This window comes from Polypterus senegalus, chromosome 8, assembly GCF_016835505.1.
Source record: "Polypterus senegalus isolate Bchr_013 chromosome 8, ASM1683550v1, whole genome shotgun sequence".
In the NCBI taxonomy this organism is placed as follows: Eukaryota; Metazoa; Chordata; class Cladistia; order Polypteriformes; family Polypteridae; genus Polypterus; species Polypterus senegalus.
Window position 1 is genome coordinate 57,604,930 of NC_053161.1, and position 19,603 is coordinate 57,624,532.

At 38.4% G+C, this 19,603-nt stretch overlaps 1 protein-coding gene across 3 annotated transcripts in view; it reads left to right on the plus strand.

Moving 5' to 3' along the window:
- The window catches only part of LOC120533958 (mucin-19-like), a 114,961-nt gene that overhangs the window by 70,755 nt on the left and 24,603 nt on the right, over positions 1-19,603 (plus strand). For 2 of the 3 annotated variants that reach the window (XM_039761114.1, XM_039761112.1), the window contains exons 31-36: positions 10,180-10,211; positions 13,451-13,486; positions 14,780-14,818; positions 16,074-16,109; positions 17,407-17,445; positions 18,701-18,736. In XM_039761114.1, coding sequence (XP_039617048.1) covers positions 10,180-10,211; positions 13,451-13,486; positions 14,780-14,818; positions 16,074-16,109; positions 17,407-17,445; positions 18,701-18,736 — 218 coding nt within the window. The remainder of the gene's footprint in view (positions 1-10,179; positions 10,212-13,450; positions 13,487-14,779; positions 14,819-16,073; positions 16,110-17,406; positions 17,446-18,700; positions 18,737-19,603) is intronic. The other variant, XM_039761113.1, reaches the window with a different exon arrangement.

Sequence of the window (19,603 nt, forward strand, 5' to 3'; positions counted from 1 at the left end):
CTAACGGAAGCATGTAGATTGAGAACAGCGGACCCAGGATAGAGCCTTGTGGAACACCATATCGGATATCATGTCTCTTTGAGATTTGATTACCACAACTCACAAAGAATTTTCTCCCCGCCAGGTAGGATTCAAACCAATTTAAGACACTGCCAGAGAGGCCCACCCATTGACTAAGGCGATTTCTAAGAATATTATGATCAATGGTGTCAAATGCAGCACTCAGATCTAAGAGGATGAGAACAGATAAATGGCCTCTGTCTGCATTTACCCGCAAGTCATTTACTACTTTAACGAGTGCAGTTTCTGTACTGTGATTTGTTCTGAAGCCTGACTGAAATGTATCAAGAATAGCATGTTTATTTAGGTGGTCATTTAACTGCATAATGACTGCCTTCTCTAGAATTTTACTTAAGAAGGGTAGGTTAGAAATGGGTCTAAAATTTTCAAAGGCAGAGGGGTCAAGATTATTTTTCTTGAGCAGGGGTTTAACTATAGCAGTCTTATAGAACTTGAACAGATACGATAGTTCATAATATCCACGCAGACTTGCACGTAAGAGCAGGAGTGATCAGTTTTAACAAGCAGCGTATTGCACGGATACAAAATAGCCTGCCCATTTAATTATTTAGGAATGGATAAATAAATTAAGATTTTGTACAAATAATGTTTTTCATTTTTCTTCCTTGATGGATTCTGGCACCCCCTGCAACAGTTGCTCGCACCCCAAAGAGTATATATATATATATATATATATATGTGTGTGTGTGTGTGTGTGTACAGTATCTGTATATATGTGTGTGTACAGTATATATGTAGATATGTTTAAATATGTGTGTGTATGTATGTGTGTATGGATATGTATGTATATGTAAATATGTATATATATGTGGATGTATGTGTATATATGTATATATATATATATATATGTGTATATGTATATATGTATATACACTCACCTAAAGGATTATTAGGAACACCATACTAATACGGTGTTTGACCCCCTTTCGCCTTCAGAACTGCCTTAATTCTACGTGGCATTGATTCAACAAGGTGCTCAAAGCATTCTTTAGAAATGTTTGCCCATATTGATAGGATAGCATCTTGCAGTTGATGGAGATTTGTGGGATGCACATCCAGGGCACGAAGCTCCCATTCCACCACATCCCAAAGATGCTCTATTGGGTTGAGATCTGGTGATGGTGGGGGCCATTTTAGTACAGTGAACTCATTGTCATGTTCAAGAAACCAATTTAAAATGATTCGAGCTTTGTGACATTGTGCATTTTCCTGCTGGAAGCAGCCATCAGAGGATGGGAACATGGTGGTCATGAAGGGATGGACATGGTCAGAAACAATGCTCAAGACCTAGAAATGGTTGTGCGTTGAAATCCCAGTAACTGAGCAGATTGTGAAATACTCAGACCGGCCCGTCTGGCACCAACAACCATGCCACGCTCAAAATTGCTTAAATCACCTTTCTTTCCCATTCTGACATTCAGTTTGGAGTTCAGGAGATTGTCTTGACCAGGACCACACCCCTAAATGCATTGAAGCAACTGCCATGTGATTGGTTGATTAGATAATTGCATTAATGAGAAATTGAACAGGTGTTCCTAATAATCCTTTAGTTGAGTGTATGTATGGATATGTATATATATATATATGTTTATATGTGTGTGTATGTATATATATATATGTTTATATGTGTGTGTGTATATATATATATATATATATATATATATATATATATATATATTAGCAGTTGGAGATCCACAAAGGGAGAAAATGAATCACGTATCATAAAGTAGTTTTTATTCCTGAGCTTTCAACCCCTACCAGGGGTCTTCATCAGAGGATAATGCTTAGACATACAAGAATCAAAGGCAATATATAGCAATACCTTACATGGCTAGGTCCGTGTTAAGGTTGTTGGGAGTAAAGTCTTGTTTATTAAGAATAAGTTCTTCTTAAGTTCGTATATGCTGGGTTTATGTCCAAGTGTCTGTTGATGGCATTCTCATTTGATAACCAAGATTTCAGCCAGCTCTCTAGCACTTTTATTATTGGCTTTAAATTTTACTTGTATATCGTCCCAATTAAATGTATGTCCTGTTGATTTAGTATGCTTATAGATCAATGACAGTGCGTCCTTTCTTCTGACGGCGTTGCGGTGTTCCTGTATACGTGTTGCGATTCTTTTTCTTCCATATATATATATATATATATATATATATATGACAGTAACACTCATCACTCACAACAGTGACAAAACAATTACATTGACAATCATGTTACATTATTTTCAAAATTTTTCCTTTTCTTTTTCATTACTTCTTTAACACACTACTTCTCCGCTGCGAAGCACGGGTATTTTGCTATATATATATATATATATATATTGTAAAAGGAAGAGAAGGACACAAGCATAAAGATTTAGGGAGTTTGTACCCCTTGTACTGTAACAGAAATAGGTCTTCGTTTGACACAAAACAGCAAAACTATAAGACAAAAGAAATCAAACGTGATGGCTGCTGGGAAGGCGTGATGGATTGTGGGAGCTTGATGTCATCTTTGGGGGACCAGAGGGAAGAAAGGACCCCGGAAGTGAAGACCGTCGCGTGCTCCGGGCTTTATGGTGACGTGGCTTCGTCTTTTCTGTGAGAGAAAGGAGAGAGAGGTTAGTACGTTGTCTTTGTCCCCCGGCCGAGTTTATTGTGGTGCCCGTCGAGTTGTTCAGTTGTTCCCGATGTGCTCATGCGTGACATGACCCCCCCTTAGCCCAGACCCATTTGGTCGGGCGGACTGAACCGAGAGGTTGTGTACCCTGGAGAGAGCATCAGCATTGGCCTGCAGGCCACCTCGGCGATAAGTGACAGTGAACTTGTAGGGCTGCAGGTCCAAAAACCACCTCGTGACCCGGGGATTCGACTCCCGATGCAGCGCCATCCACTGGAGAGCGGCATGGTCCAAAATCAAGGTGAACTCCGTACCCAGGAGGTAATACCTCAGATACGTTACGGCCCACTTTATGGCCATGGCCTCCCGCTCAACCGCTGCGTATCTGGTCTCCCGGTCCAGCAGTTTCCGGCTCAGGCACATGACGGGGTGTTCGACACCATCGATGCTCTGGCTTAGCACAGAGCCAAGACCTGTGTCCGAAGCATCGGTCTGGAGGAGGAAAGGAACAGGAACAGGTGCCGAGCTAAGGGCATTTTTCAAGTCACTGAATGCCCGTTCCGCGTCCTGATTCCACACCACTTGGACAGGGGCCCGCTTCTTTGTTAACTCTGTCAAGGGTGCTGCCCTCTCAGAAAAACGAGGCACAAACCGACGATAATACCCCGCGAGTCCCAGGAAGTCTTGCACCCGTTTCTTGACCATCGGGCGGGGCCAATCTAAAATGGCTTTAACTTTATTACACTGGGGTCCACCCCCACCAGGTAGCCCAAGTACTTGGCCTCACTTAAACCAAAATAACACTTGCGAGGGTTTATGCGAAGGCCGGCTTTTGCTAGTGTCAGGAGAACCGTATATACCTGTAATACATGTTCCTTCCAGGTGCCGGAAAAGATGACCACGTCATCCAGGTAGGCGGCACAGTAGGACTGGTGGGGCTGTAGCACTCTATCTACCAGACGTTGGAAGGTCGCCGGTGCTCCGTGCAGCCCAAAAGGGAGGACCTTGTATTGCCAGTGTCCACTAGGGGTACTAAAGGCTGTCTTCTCTTTTGCGGATGCCGTTAAGGGAATTTGCCAATACCCTTTCGTCATATCCAGGGTAGTCAGATAACGGGCGATCCCCAGCCTTTCAAGAAGCTCGTCTATCCGGGGCATGGGGTAGGCATCCAACTTGGAGACCTGATTGAGACATCTGAAGTCATTACGAGAACGAACGGGCTGGACCAGGGAGCTATGGCTTTCTTCGATAATGTCCAAGTCCAACATCCGTCGTACCTCTAGCTCCACCTCAGTGCGTTTCGCCTCCGGGAGGCGATAAGGTCTTTCCCTGACTACCACCCCCGGGTCTGTCACTATGTTGTGCTTAATCAGCGCAGTCCGCCCTGGCGTCTCGCTGACCACTTCCGGGACCGACCGGATGGCTCCCAAGAGCTCCTGTCGTTGTTGGGGAGTCAAATTTGGGCCGAGGTTAAGGTCATCTTTTCCCAAGAAAAGGGAGAGGGCCGCCCCTGGGAGTGGCGGTTCCTCCCTGTCCCTCCAGGGTTTTAGCAAGTTCACGAGGTAAACCCTCTCGCTCGAGCGACGATTCGGCTGGAGCACCAAATAGTCCACAAGCCCATTCCTCTCTTTCACCTCGTATGGGCCTTGCCAATGCGCCAACAATTTGGAGTGGGAAGTGGGCACGAGCACCATTACGCGGTCCCCCGGCTGGAATTCCCTCAGGGATGTGTTCCTGTTGTAGTTGCGGGCCTGTGCAGCTTGAGCCTTGGACATGTGTTCCTTTAGGAGGGGCCTAATTTTTTCTAGCCTATCGCGTAACTGCGCGATATGTTCTAGAATTGTAATGGAGGGAAGCGCCTCTCCTTCCCACCCTTCTTTTACTACATACAAAATACCTCGGGGTTGGCGTCCATATAAAAGTTCAAAAGGGGAAAACCCGGTAGAAGCCTGAGGCACCTCCTGATACGTGAAAAGCACCAAGGGTAAAAGTCAGTCCCAGTCCTGACCATCCGCGCTGACTACCTTGCGGAGCATCTGTTTCAAGGTCTGGTTGAAACGTTCCACCAACCCATCTGTCTGGGGGTGATACACAGACGTCTTGAGATGTTTAATGTGGAGTAACTTGGCAACCTCCCTGAACGTACCCAAAGTAAAGGGGGTCCCCTGGTCCGTGAGGACTTCTTTGGGTATACCCACCCGTGCAAAGAGGGCTACCAGCTCCCGTGCGATGCTTTTCGAATTGGCGGCTCGCAAGGGAACCGCTTCCGGGTATCGGGTGACATAATCGACCATAACTAAAATGTATTTATGTCCTCGTTTCGAAGGTTCTAGGGGTCCCACCAGATCGATCCCGATCCGTTCAAATGGCACATCGATGAGGGGTACAGGGATGAGAGGGGCTCGGTCCCTTCTGGGAATCTGGCGCAGCTGACAGACCAGGCAGGACTGACAGAAACGCCGGACCTCCTCATTGATCCCAGGCCAGTAAAACCGGAGTTTAATTCTTTCCAGTGTTTTTTCGGCCCAGAGGTAGGTCCGTGGGACTAGCAACAACTTCTGTACCTCCCCTTCGTGTTCCGCCACCCGATATAACAATTCGTTTTCTAGTACAAAGTGGGGCCCCGGTGGCGTGGAATCAGCAAACGGCATGTCGTTCGCAGATACGATTACATTCCAGGCAAACTAAAGGGAATCATCGTTCCACTGTTCTCTCTTAAAGGACGCGGATGTGTATCAAAACTGATACTCCACACCGGCGAGGGGATCGGGAGCCACATCCTCCGGAGGCGGAGCCTCCTCTATTACAATCGGGGGAAGGTCCGCCTGTGAGGAGGTCTCCCCTGCGTCATCAATAGGTGCCGACGTGCACGGCGTGGGAACAGCTGGGAGGGGACCCTGCCCCTCCATGATCAGACCCAACCTGGTCTCAGGAGTGGAGTATGTCTCACCGCGTATGCTTTCCGACCAGTCGTGTCCTAATATAACTGGAAAGGGGGGATCGGGTAGCACAGCAACAAACATTCGTTTTGGTTCCCCTTTCCAGGTTATGCAACAGTTGACGGACCTATACGACCTGGTCTTCCCATGTATACAAGTGACTTTCGTATTTGGTGCAGCCCACTGTCGCGACAAGACATAACGGCGAGCAACAATGGTAATGTTACTCCCAGAATCAAACAACGCAACAACCGAGTGCCCATTAAGTAACACCACTCCCGTATTTTTGACCACCAGGGGATTCGACAGTGCACAGTACCTCTCACCCCGAATCCAGCTGCAGTCCAACGGCTCGTGGTTAAGCGGGCAGGAGCTAACGATGTGCCCCGGCTCACCACACTTGAAACAGCGCGGCAAGGAGGGTTGTCGTTCACGTGGTCTAGCCGGAGCCTCCAGACCGTGGTGGGTGGCCTCAGGAATGGCCACACGTCCCTGTCGAGCCCCGCGAGCTGACCTCTCCGCCTCCACGAGTCGGTTCACCGCCAGCTTCGAGTACCTCTAAAAGACCGTCCATGCTCTTAAATGGGTATCTCCAGACCTGCTGGGCGAGATAGTCCGGCATTGTGTACAGGAACGCTTCACACACCACCAACTCCACCACTTGTCGAGCCTGGTTTACGTCTGGCCGTAGCCAGCGCCCGATCTTACCCCAGAACTCGAACGCCTGGGCCCTAGGGGGACCATTGGGGTCAAAATGCCAATGCCGACATTCCCTCGCCTGCTGGTCGGAGGTCACGCCGTAGTGTTTAAAGATCTCGGCCTTAAGGAGGGTGTACTGGGCGGCTTCCTCCTCAGGGAGGTCATGATAAGCCCGCTGTGCCGGGCCTTTTAGGTACGCGGCCAAAATTGTGGCTCACTCCGCACGCGGCCACTGATTACGGGTGGCCGTCCGCTCGAATATAGCGAGGTACGACTCATTGTCGTCCCCCTCGGTTAGCGCCGCAATCAGAGGAGGCGGCGGCCGCGAGGACTCCGGCTTTACCAGTTCAGCCGCGCTCAATCGTCTTCTGCCGTCCGCCAGCTCCGCCCTCGTGGTAGCATGCTCTACCCTCTAAATGTGTTCGAGGTGCATTTGAAGACTTTCTTGTTTGGTGAATTTCTACCTAACTGATATTAGCTGTTAGGTTTTGTTAATATGGGACTTGTAACTCACTTGTTTTTTGTTCTGAGCTCTTCGCTTTTGACTATCCATTTTGTACCCTTGTCCTATTACACTTGTGCTCATACAGTCCCCAGACAAATGTTACTTGATTGTGTTGAACTCTTTTGTAAAACTCTTTGTATAAAAGCATCTGCTAGGCAAATAAATGTAAATGTATACCTTTTGGTTGCCAGGATAGGTTCCATTCCCTATGACCATGCTTAGAATAAAGCGGGTTTAGAAGATGGTATGGTAGATTTTTAATAACAAATTCCAGTTCACCTGAAATAGTCCTGTCCTTATCATTGATTTGCCTGAGGACTGCTCTCCTACTTCCTTTTCAAAATATGGATAACTGATTGTTAATTCAAAGTAATCACCTCATCCCGGATTTAACCAAGACTTGTCAATTCATCCTTCATTTTCTCAAACATTACATTATTGAATGTAAAAAATGAACACTGCCTTATTCTACAGTGTCTCCCTGTACAGTTTTAAAGGTTGTAATAGGCAAACTCCCCAACTGATAAGCTGCCCTGTTTTAAATTCATCAAATGTCCAGTAGCCTTTAATGGCCTTAATTGGGTTTTATAACACCACTCTAAATACCATGTAGTGGCAACTTCAGGTTGGCAGAATTTTATGGTTCATGTGCCAATTATGAGTTAAAGAGAAAATATATTTCTGTTGTGAGTTCTGCTCAGTAACAAAACACATTTAATTAGTATATTAAAATAATACCCTGATTTTACAGTGGTGTCAGAAACAAATTTACCTATTGTCACTGTGTCTGTCATTGGGTTAAGAGACTCTCGCAGGTAGAACTAAAGGGAAGACCCTTATCATACAGGGCAGACACTTATTTGAGAAGTTTGTGATTAATAGAGAAGTTACATAGGCATTTTTTACTTGTCATCTGTGGAAGTAATCCCTGAAGAAGACAGGAATAGCTCAATCAATCAGTCTTTATTCAGTCACCAGTGAGTACACAGGATTCATGCATTGTAAGGCAGAAGAGTGAAGTTCCGCTTTTCGGTCAGCATTTTTATATTTTCTACCTCCCCCTTTCCCCTTACTTATAAAAAAGCATAATATTGTTTACCAAAGAATTTCATTTTATATTGCACAAATCGTCCAACCGTTTCTGTTTTATGTATGTGTCAGAGGGGACCCTAAAGAAGAAATTTCCTGTGTCTAACAGACGTGTTCCTAAAGAGGAGGTTGTCCTTGGTCAGCTTACTGCACCCTGTCTTATGACATACGCCTGTATGAATCACCTACCATTATAGCAAAACAGCTTTATCAGCTTTTAACCCTTAGTAACTTGCAAGTCATTCATTTTTCTTTCACACATCTATGAAGTCATTTTGCTGTAAATGAAACATACTTTTGTGTTCATGACAAATAGCAGGAGAAAGTAAAAATATTCTACTAAAATTTTAAGAGAGGAACAGCCAAAATTGTGGCCAAAACAAGCCGGATTCAATACTGAAAATCAGTTTGTGCAAAATAACTAAATCCAAAATGTAATCCAAAAATTTTATTAAAAAGAGCCTTCCATATTCCATGCCCTGAAACACTAATACAACTCCTTAGCACTGCAAAAGATTTTTAATAAGAATCCACAATACTGGATGATGTGAATTCTGTATCAATGACAAGACCTGACATGCTTAATAGCAACACAACCACAAAATGCTGAAGCTGAGAGAAAACAAAATGGCAGCACACTAAGGCCTGAAATAATATTAAACATTTAAAAAACAGCTTAAATCAACATATTAATGAAAGGATTAAATTCTATTAGATATAACCCCCCATAAAACATAGAGAAGTAATACAATAGATTAATGGTTCTCACAGTGTGGGTTGTGACCCCTCGCTGGGTTCATAACTAATTTCTAAAACAAAACAAAAAATGCATTTTTAACAAATATTTATTTTGCATGTAGAAACATAAACAAATCAGATTTTTGGCAATTATATATGGCTTGTTGCCTTTTGCCATGTGTAATGCAACTCGATAACTTGATAGTAATGCCCTTTTCATATGGAGCAAGGATATCAGTGGAGTACCTCAGGGGTCTGCCTTTGGACCATTACTTTTTCTGTATTGTATTAATGACATTAATTCTGGTATAGTTAGTAAATATGTCAAATTCACAGACACTCTGGAGGCAGCAAAAAGAATTCAAAATGACCTGGACAACCTTTAGAATTTGACAAAAACCTGGAAAATGCAGGTGCATGTATGGAAAGTGCCATACATGGGCAAAACAAATACCAATTATAAATATTAGATGGAAGACACTGTGATACTGGAAGCAATCTATAAAAATAACAGTAAAACTATAGTTGAGATATTCATCATTATATGATCTATTTTTCTATTTACTCTTGTCACTGGCAGACACAGATCCAATGATCTTTTTGAAAATGTATCCAACTTTAACAAAATGGGCAACTTATTGTTGAATATTCATTCAACAGCACAGTGCACAGCTTGGAAATGGTTCCACATCATACTTCATTGCTTATATAAATAAAGCCAAATGGAAATTTCCAGAAGACTCCAGTGCCATCAAGGAACAATGCAGGGATTAAAAATAATTAGGATGTGCTTTTTTGAACATGGTGAGAAGTCCAGGAAACACAAAAAACAAAGGCAAACAAAATCTGCTACTGGATAACAGATGACTCCAATATTTCTATTATTTGATGCCTATTTTACTGCTGCTCAGCTGCTATTTGTTTACAAATGGGGTTGAGTATGGTAGTGGGGGTCACAAACAAAATTCTTCCCCAAAAGTGTGTCGTACCTTAAAAAAGTTTGGGAACCACTGCAATAGATCAAGCTAACACACAGAAGAAGAGTTCCAAATTATAACAATTCATTACAAAACTTTGTGCAACAATCTGACTCCCCCAGTATGTGGCTGTTGGTTAATTAATTAATAGGACTGGGCAAGGGAATGGTCAAAAAACAAAGATATAATGCATGATATAATACAGCTAAATTCCAGCTGATGTTTCATAAAAGTCAAAATCCAAAAGAAGAAATGAAATCAGAAAGTTAAAAGAAGAATCGTTCCTATAAATCCTTATGAGGATTTTGTTATAGTGAAGACGCAAATGCAGTAGTATTTTGTGGATGCTGTGAATCAGGCTGTTCAGGTGAATGCCACCTTTCCTGCCAAACAGCACAGAAAGTGGATAAATTGATATTTACATTATAAATGCTGAATAATTTAATTATTCCAAAAATGTTAACCTTTCTTTAACAGATAATGAGTGTTATGGAATATGGGAGAAGATAATACAAACAAAATGCTTATAACACTAATTTTCTGTTTTTTTCAGTACATGCATATATGGCAGAATGCATTGTGTAGGTAAGTTAACTACCTAAACTTGCTTTATAAATTAAACCTATTTACAAGGAAGATGTTTTAAAAAATATTATTTAATTTTTAAACTGTCTAGTAACTCTTGATCCAACAGTCACTATTTTGATTTTGTCCCACTTGGTATACATTCAGGAATTCAACCTATAGCACCCAAACTTATCTTCCCCCATAGTATGTTACAGAATGAACAAGGTGGAGAGTTATCCAGGGTCAGATTGACTATGGTTTGCCTTTTCCTCATGAATTTAAACATCTCAGTTTTATTTTCTCTGCAGTCAGTGCAGTCTTGAATTTGGTTTTTCCTTTATTCTTTTGCCACTGGCACATTACATCCCTGTTTACTTACATTATTACTATTTGAAAATTAACCAGCATAATTTAAATATAAGATGTCAGTATGTTGTATTTATACTTACACATACCCATACACACATACGCTAACTGTAAAGGAATATAATATTTTAATCAATTAACACAACAGAGCAGTGAGCTAGACCATTTCCAGTTATGCTAACTCATCAACAGACACCTTGATATGTTTATTTATATATATGACACACTTTTTGGTTTCAGCTGTACGTATTTGAATTTTAGTGTATGAAGTATTGTGTACATTTTATTAGTTTATAATTAAGTACATGTTAGATAAATAACAACAGAACTCAGTATTTTCAATTTAATTATTGAAATTTCAGGCAAAAATGGCTACACAACAAATGTGTTATGAGCACAGACATATATTGTTGGTCAGCTTGAGCAAAAGCATTATCACTGTTTCACTAGTTTTTGTTTCAGAAATACACAGGATAGTTCTTGGGCTGTAGATGTGGAGTTTTCTAAATTATTATTACAAAGAACTAAGAGTCAACATACTCTTCCCAGGTTTAAAGGTGTCAGCTCAGTTCAGACAAAGCAAAAAGCCCCTGAATCTGATTCTTTATTACTTTCATTAATTTTAATATTTTGTTTCACCTCACTCTAGTCCACCTACAGTATGCTGCCAACCTGTGGTATAATTAGGGATTTGGTATCATGTTTAATTCTATTATTATGTTTTACTTTTGATTAGGTTTTAACTTATTATATTTCTGTTGTTACACTCCTCCATTTTATTGTTGGCATCACTATCATGAGAGTTTTTCTCTGTGGGTGCCACCTTCTTTCTGTGTCTGGCACATGATGTCATCCTTGCAGTCAGCATTGTGTATTCTAAGATTGTCCAAGATTGTGGATAAGTCAAAAACTTTTATATGCTTTCTTTAGTTTTTACTTTATTTTCTAAAGCTTTAATTTTAACACATACTTTTGACGTTGGTGCTCAGTATTTTTGACATTAAAGCTTAGAATCCTACAACAAATAATCTACTAGAAATGTGTCTAGCTGTTAAGGTGCTGAGTTTTGTTTTTTCCAGTTTTGAGGTCTTGTCTGTTTTTCCCCGGTTGCAATTCCATCTCCTGGTCCTTAAAATTGCATCTGCCTTTCTTCTCCCTGGCAGAATTCTTTATTCTTAATTTTAGAATACTTTTAATAAATTGGAACAACTGTTAGTGGATCATATTCATGATGATTTGGAATTAGGTAAAATACTTCTCTTATAATATTGTTATATTTGATACTACATGGTATCATTGAATTTACCTCCATACCTTAATATGGTATCCTGTGAACAAACCACTATCACAAATCAAAAATATGTCAATCAGCAAAGATTTTTAAAATATTTACTGAGCCAATGTCCAAAAATAAATTTTCTGGTTAAGTCCGTATTAAGTCTGGGAGTGATGTATGACAGTAAACTCTCAAGGAATGTTGTCCAAGTTATGGGTTGTTCCTACACTGAGATATGTGATGCTGTTATAAGCTCTGCCACTTCACTGCATTAAATGTCTGTTCCATAAAGAAGTGCAAAATGAAAGGAATAAGTAAGAAAGCTATCTTGTGGAAACAAAATGAGCTATATTAAGTTAATTAACAAATAGAAGGCTTAATAAACATTGATGGATTCAACTCCTATCAAAGATAAGTTTTGAACAACCTTCTATGTTGTAAATTATAATTTAAAAGTTTTAAGACCCCGCTCCCAAATCTACCCATATCTATCTCCCTTATGTCATGCAGTGTTTAACTGCTGAAAAGTTAGAATTTTTAAAACAAACAAAAGCAGGATATGCATGGTTCCTTCACAACTTAACGCATAAAATATAGAGTAAGGATGTATTTCCCGTTCATGAGAGTCCATGAGAGGATTGGTGAACAGCAAACCACAAAATGAATTTGATTAATTACTCTCATGAATTGCTTTCCTAATTGAGTACAATTAAACAAAATGCTAGACTTGTTTTGAACCAATATATGCTTAAACAATAGGTAGAATAATAAAACATGAACCAACCTACTGCTAACAGCTTCACATCCCATTGTAACAAACTGGTCTTTGACTAAAGAAATCCATTTATCTTATATGTAATACTCTACTTTGCAGAATATACAAGAATCAGCACTGTAAAATAAATAGTTATCACCAAAACACTTATCAACGAAACAATGTCTTACTTTTACTGCAGTTGTTTTAAATATTGAGGAGAAACCACAAAGACAATGTAGAAGCAGGCGTAAAGAAATATGAGCCCTGGGGATGGAGAATGTGGCTGGGGCTCAAGAGGGCCTGAGGGTTGCTCCTGCTGAGTAGGTAGTGAGTAGGAGCAACCAATAATACTCCTGGAGGACATCCCCTCAGGTCCTAGGAACGGCAGTGAGAGTTGGGAGGGAGTTGGGCTTGGAAGAAAAAACATCTGGCAGAACGGCAGCAACCTTTAGTCTCGGCAGACTTTTGACTGGACTCTGGACAACCTGTTTACCTTTAGAGAACATGTGTACAACACAGCTGCCTGTCCAGATCCTTTCATTTTATTCACAGCGTTCAATTTATAGTTCAGTGTTTTCTATTATCTTTAGCCATATTGAGAAAGAATACAAAGTAATGTTGGAAGTGAAGTTTTGAGTTAGTTTCCTTATGAATTTTGACAACTTCAAAACAGAAAAAGACTCATGTGTTTCTGTCAGATACCTTGATATTCAACATTTCTCACTACATTTTACATCTAGTTTAGGACAGACTAAATAGAAAGTAAATATGCACCAGACGTTGTTCACTTTCCCTTTGAAAATGTTTAAAGATCCATTCATGCTCCTTTAAAAGCATTTCTGTTTTTCCTTTCAACAGAAAACCCCAGCACAACTTCAACAATAATAACAACAGGTAAACTTTTTCCAATTAAATAAATAATCAAGATCATTTTGCATACGTCTTTCATCCAAATGGCAAACATAAATGAATTTGTGAGATACTTCTTCATCAATAACCTATTAATTTAGCAGCCATTTCTGGGATAGTCACCGTTTGTTTTTTTTTCTTTGCTCTCTAAACTCTACTTTAGGCGTTTTTCATATCTGAAACATTTCCCACATATATCACGTCTTCAACATTTTTCCAAATTGACTTACAGAAGGTGTAACAAATGATGTTCTTTCCAGATAAACATACAAATGAGGTTATTTTCTCTATTATGTGTTTATCTTCCATTATTTGGCGTCTGTATCAAATTGAACATCTAACGTGAGAAACAATACTTTTATATTTGCAATAGCAAATTAACATTGATATATTCTAATTGTTATGTGCTCTTTAATTGTCACTGTAGATTGAAAAAAAGAAGCATAGCCTTTGATATTCTTTAATATTTAGCCTGAATTTACCTTTTCACCCACAAACAGCATTTTATTTTGCACCATATATCATTCATGTATGAATGGTGGAATTAAAATTTGCTGGAATTAAAATTTGCATTTTATTGCTCTGTTTGTCAAAGTAAAACAGGAGTTGTTTTTATCATTTTAAAGAGCGTGTTTACATCTGTAGAATTGCCACACATGATGTTAATTGTGTATTGAAATAAAATGTTTTCATTGCCACTCTGTAACAATGGAAAAGAAATACGTCTCTGTACTTATGCAGTCGTCGAGTTAACGACTTGTGTCAAAGAGAAAGTACCAATTTTTGCAGTTTTCCCAGACATTACATATCGGTCACTACTCAAATTATTGAAATGTATGATGAAAAACTGGTGCCAGAACGGTAGCACCCTTTAGTCCTGGCAGACTTTTGACTGGACTCTGGACAACCTGCTTACCATTAGAAAACATGTGCACAACACAGCTGCCTGTCCTGATCCTTTCATTTTTTTCCACAGCGTGCAATTTATAGTTCAGTGTTTTCAATTATCTTTATCCATATTGAGAAGAATACGAAGTAATGTTGGAAGTGACTTTTGAGTTACTTTCCTTATGAGTATTGACATCTTGAAAACAGAAAAAGTCTTGTGTTTCTGTCAGATATCTTGATTTTCAACATTTCTCACTACACTTTACATCTACAATAGGACAAGATAAATAGAAAGTTAATATGCACCCGACGTTGTTCACTTTCCTTTTAAAAATGTTTAAAGATCCATTCATGCTCCTTTAAAGGCATTTTTATTTTATCTTTCAACAGAATATTCCCCCACCACAACTTCAGCAGTGACAACAACAGGTAAAGTTTTTGCAATTAAATAAATAATCAAGATCATTTTGCATACGTCTGTCATCCAAATGGCAAACATAAATTAATTTGTGAGATATGTCTTCATAAATGACCTATGAATGTAGCGACCATTTCTGTGATAGTCAACGTTTTGTTTTTTTTCTTATCTCTCATTGTAAAATGTACTTTAGTCATTTTTCATATTTGAAACATTTCCCACATATATCACATCTTCAACATTTTTCACAAAATGACTTATAGAACGTGTAACAAATGAGGTTATTTTCTCTGTTATGTGTTTATCTTCCATTATTTGGCGTCTGTATCAAATTGAACATCTAACGTGAGAAACAGTACTTTTATATTTGCAACAGCAAATTAACATTGATATACTCTAATTGTTATGTGCTCTTTAATTGTCACTGTGGATAGAATAAAAGAAGCATAGCCTTTGATATTCTTTAATATTTAGCCTGAAGTTACCTTTTCACCCTCAAACAGAAATTAATTTTGCACCATATGCCATTCAAATATGAATGGTGGAATTGAAATTAGCCTTTTATTTCTCTGTTTGTCAGAGTAAAACAGGACTTGTTTTTATCATTTTTCAGAGTGTGTCTACATCTGTAGAATTACCATAAATGACGTTAATTTTGTATTGAAATAAAATGTTTTAATTGCCACTCTGTAACAATGGAAAACAAAAACGTCTCTGTACTTATGCTAGTCATCGAGTTAACGAATTGTATGAAAGAGAAAGTACCAATTTTGCAGTTTTCCCAGGCATTGCACATCGGTCACTAACCAAATTATTGAACACTAGGATGAAAAACATCTGGCAGAACGGCAGCAACCTTTAGTCTCGGCAGACTTTTGACTGGACTCTGGACAACCTGTTTACCTTTAGAGAACATGTGTACAACACAGCTGCCTGTCCAGATCCTTTCATTTTTTCACAGCGTGCGATTTATAGTTCACTGTTTTCAATTATCTTTAGCCAAACTGAGAAAGAATACAAAGTAATGTTGGAAGTGAAGTTTTGAGTTAGTTTCCTTATGAATTTTGACAACTTCAAAACAGAAAAAGACTCATGTGTTTCTGTCAGATACCTTGATATTCAACATTTCTCACTACATTTTACATCTAGTTTAGGACAGACTAAATAGAAAGTAAATATGCACCAGACGTTGTTCACTTTCCCTTTGAAAATGTTTAAAGATCCATTCATGCTCCTTTAAAAGCATTTCTATTTTCCTTTCAACAGAAAACCCCAGCACAACTTCAACAATAATAACAACAGGTAAACTTTTTCCAATTAAATAAATAATCAAGATCATTTTGCATACGTCTTTCATCCAAATGGCAAACATAAATGAATTTGTGAGATACGTCTTCATCAATAACCTATTAATTTAGCAGCCATTTCTGGGATAGTCACCGTTTTGTTTTTTTTTTTCTTTGCTCTCTAAACTCTACTTTAGGCGTTTTTCATATCTGAAACATTTCCCACATATATCACGTCTTCAACATTTTTCCAAATTGACTTACAGAAGGTGTAACAAATGATGTTCTTTCCAGATAAACATACAAATGAGGTTATTTTCTCTATTATGTGTTTATCTTCCATTATTTGGCGTCTGTATCAAATTGAACATCTAACGTGAGAAACAATACTTTTATATTTGCAATAGCAAATTAACATTGATATATTCTAATTGTTATGTGCTCTTTAATTGTCACTGTAGATTGAAAAAAAGAAGCATAGCCTTTGATATTCTTTAATATTTAGCCTGAATTTACCTTTTCACCCACAAACAGCATTTTATTTTGCACCATATATCATTCATGTATGAATGGTGGAATTAAAATTTGCTGGAATTAAAATTTGCATTTTATTGCTCTGTTTGTCAAAGTAAAACAGGAGTTGTTTTTATCATTTTAAAGAGCGTGTTTACATCTGTAGAATTGCCACACATGATGTTAATTGTGTATTGAAATAAAATGTTTTCATTGCCACTCTGTAACAATGGAAAAGAAATACGTCTCTGTACTTATGCGAGTCGTCGAGTTAACGACTTGTGTCAAAGAGAAAGTACCAATTTTTGCAGTTTTCCCAGACATTACATATCGGTCACTACTCAAATTATTGAAATGTATGATGAAAAACATCTGCCAGAACGGTAGCACCCTTTAGTCCTGGCAGACTTTTGACTGGACTCTGGACAACCTGCTTACCATTAGAAAACATGTGTACAACACAGCTGCCTGTCCTGATCCTTTCATTTTTTTCCACAGCGTGCAATTTATAGTTCAGTGTTTTCAATTATCTTTATCCATATTGAGAAGAATACAAAGTAATGTTGGAAGTGACTTTTGAGTTACTTTCCTTATGAGTATTGACATCTTGAAAACAGAAAAAGTCTTGTGTTTCTGTCAGATATCTTGATTTTCAACATTTCTCACTACACTTTACATCTACAATAGGACAAGATAAATAGAAAGTTAATATGCACCCGACGTTGTTCACTTTCCTTTTAAAAATGTTTAAAGATCCATTCATGCTCCTTTAAAGGCATTTTTATTTTATCTTTCAACAGAATATTCCCCCACCACAACTTCAGCAGTGACAACAACAGGTAAAGTTTTTGCAATTAAATAAATAATCAAGATCATTTTGCATACGTCTGTCATCCAAATGGCAAACATAAATTAATTTGTGAGATATGTCTTCATAAATGACCTATGAATGTAGCGACCATTTCTGTGATAGTCAACGTTTTGTTTTTTTTCTTATCTCTCATTGTAAAATGTACTTTAGGCATTTTTCATATTTGAAACATTTCCCACATATATCACATCTTCAACATTTTTCACAAAATGACTTATAGAACGTGTAACAAATGAGGTTATTTTCTCTGTTATGTGTTTATCTTCCATTATTTGGCGTCTGTATCAAATTGAACATCTAACGTGAGAAACAGTACTTTTATATTTGCAACAGCAAATTAACATTGATATACTCTAATTGTTATGTGCTCTTTAATTGTCACTGTGGATAGAATAAAAGAAGCATAGCCTTTGATATTCTTTAATATTTAGCCTGAAGTTACCTTTTCACCCTCAAACAGAAATTCATTTTGCACCATATGCCATTCAAATATGAATGGTGGAATTGAAATTAGCCTTTTATTTCTCTGTTTGTCAGAGTAAAACAGGACTTGTTTTTATCATTTTTCAGAGTGTGTCTACATCTGTAGAATTACCATAAATGACGTTAATTTTGTATTGAAATAAAATGTTTTAATTGCCACTCTGTAACAATGGAAAACAAAAACGTCTCTGTACTTATGCTAGTCATCGAGTTAACGAATTGTATGAAAGAGAAAGTACCAGTTTTGCAGTTTTCCCAGGCATTGCACATCGGTCACTAACCAAATTATTGAACACTAGGATGAAAAACATCTGGCAGAACGGCAGCAACCTTTAGTCTCGGCAGACTTTTGACTGGACTCTGGACAACCTGTTTACCTTTAGAGAACATGTGTACAACACAGCTGCCTGTCCAGATCCTTTCATTTTTCACAGCGTGCGATTTATAGTTCACTGTTTTCAATTATCTTTAGCCAAACTGAGAAAGAATACAAAGTAATGTTGGAAGTGAAGTTTTGAGTTAGTTTCCTTATGAATTTTGACAACTTCAAAACAGAAAAAGACTCATGTGTTTCTGTCAGATACCTTGATATTCAACATTTCTCACTACATTTTACATCTAGTTTAGGACAGACTAAATAGAAAGTAAATATGCACCAGACGTTGTTCACTTTCCCTTTGAAAATGTTTAAAGATCCATTCATGCTCCTTTAAAAGCATTTCTGTTTTTCCTTTCAACAGAAAACCCCAGCACAACTTCAACAATAATAACAACAGGTAAACTTTTTCCAATTAAATAAATAATCAAGATCATTTTGCATACGTCTTTCATCCAAATGGCAAACATAAATGAATTTGTGAGATACGTCTTCATCAATAACCTATTAATTTAGCAGCCATTTCTGGGATAGTCACCGTTTTTTTTTTTTCTTATTCTGCTCTCTAAACTCTACTTTAGGCGTTTTTCATATCTGAAACATTTCCCACATATATCACGTCTTCAACATTTTTCCAAATTGACTTACAGAAGGTGTAACAAATGATGTTCTTTCCAGATAAACATACAAATGAGGTTATTTTCTCTATTATGTGTTTATCTTCCATTATTTGGCGTCTGTATCAAATTGAACATCTAACGTGAGAAACAATACTTTTATATTTGCAATAGCAAATTAACATTGATATATTCTAATTGTTATGTGCTCTTTAATTGTCACTGTAGATTGAAAAAAAGAAGCATAGCCTTTGATATTCTTTAATATTTAGCCTGAATTTACCTTTTCACCCACAAACAGCATTTTATTTTGCACCATATATCATTCATGTATGAATGGTGGAATTAAAATTTGCTGGAATTAAAATTTGCATTTTATTGCTCTGTTTGTCAAAGTAAAACAGGAGTTGTTTTTATCATTTTAAAGAGCGTGTTTACATCTGTAGAATTGCCACACATGATGTTAATTGTGTATTGAAATAAAATGTTTTCATTGCCACTCTGTAACAATGGAAAAGAAATACGTCTCTGTACTTATGCGAGTCGTCGAGTTAACGACTTGTGTCAAAGAGAAAGTACCAATTTTTGCAGTTTTCCCAGACATTACATATCGGTCACTACTCAAATTATTGAAATGTATGACGAAAAAC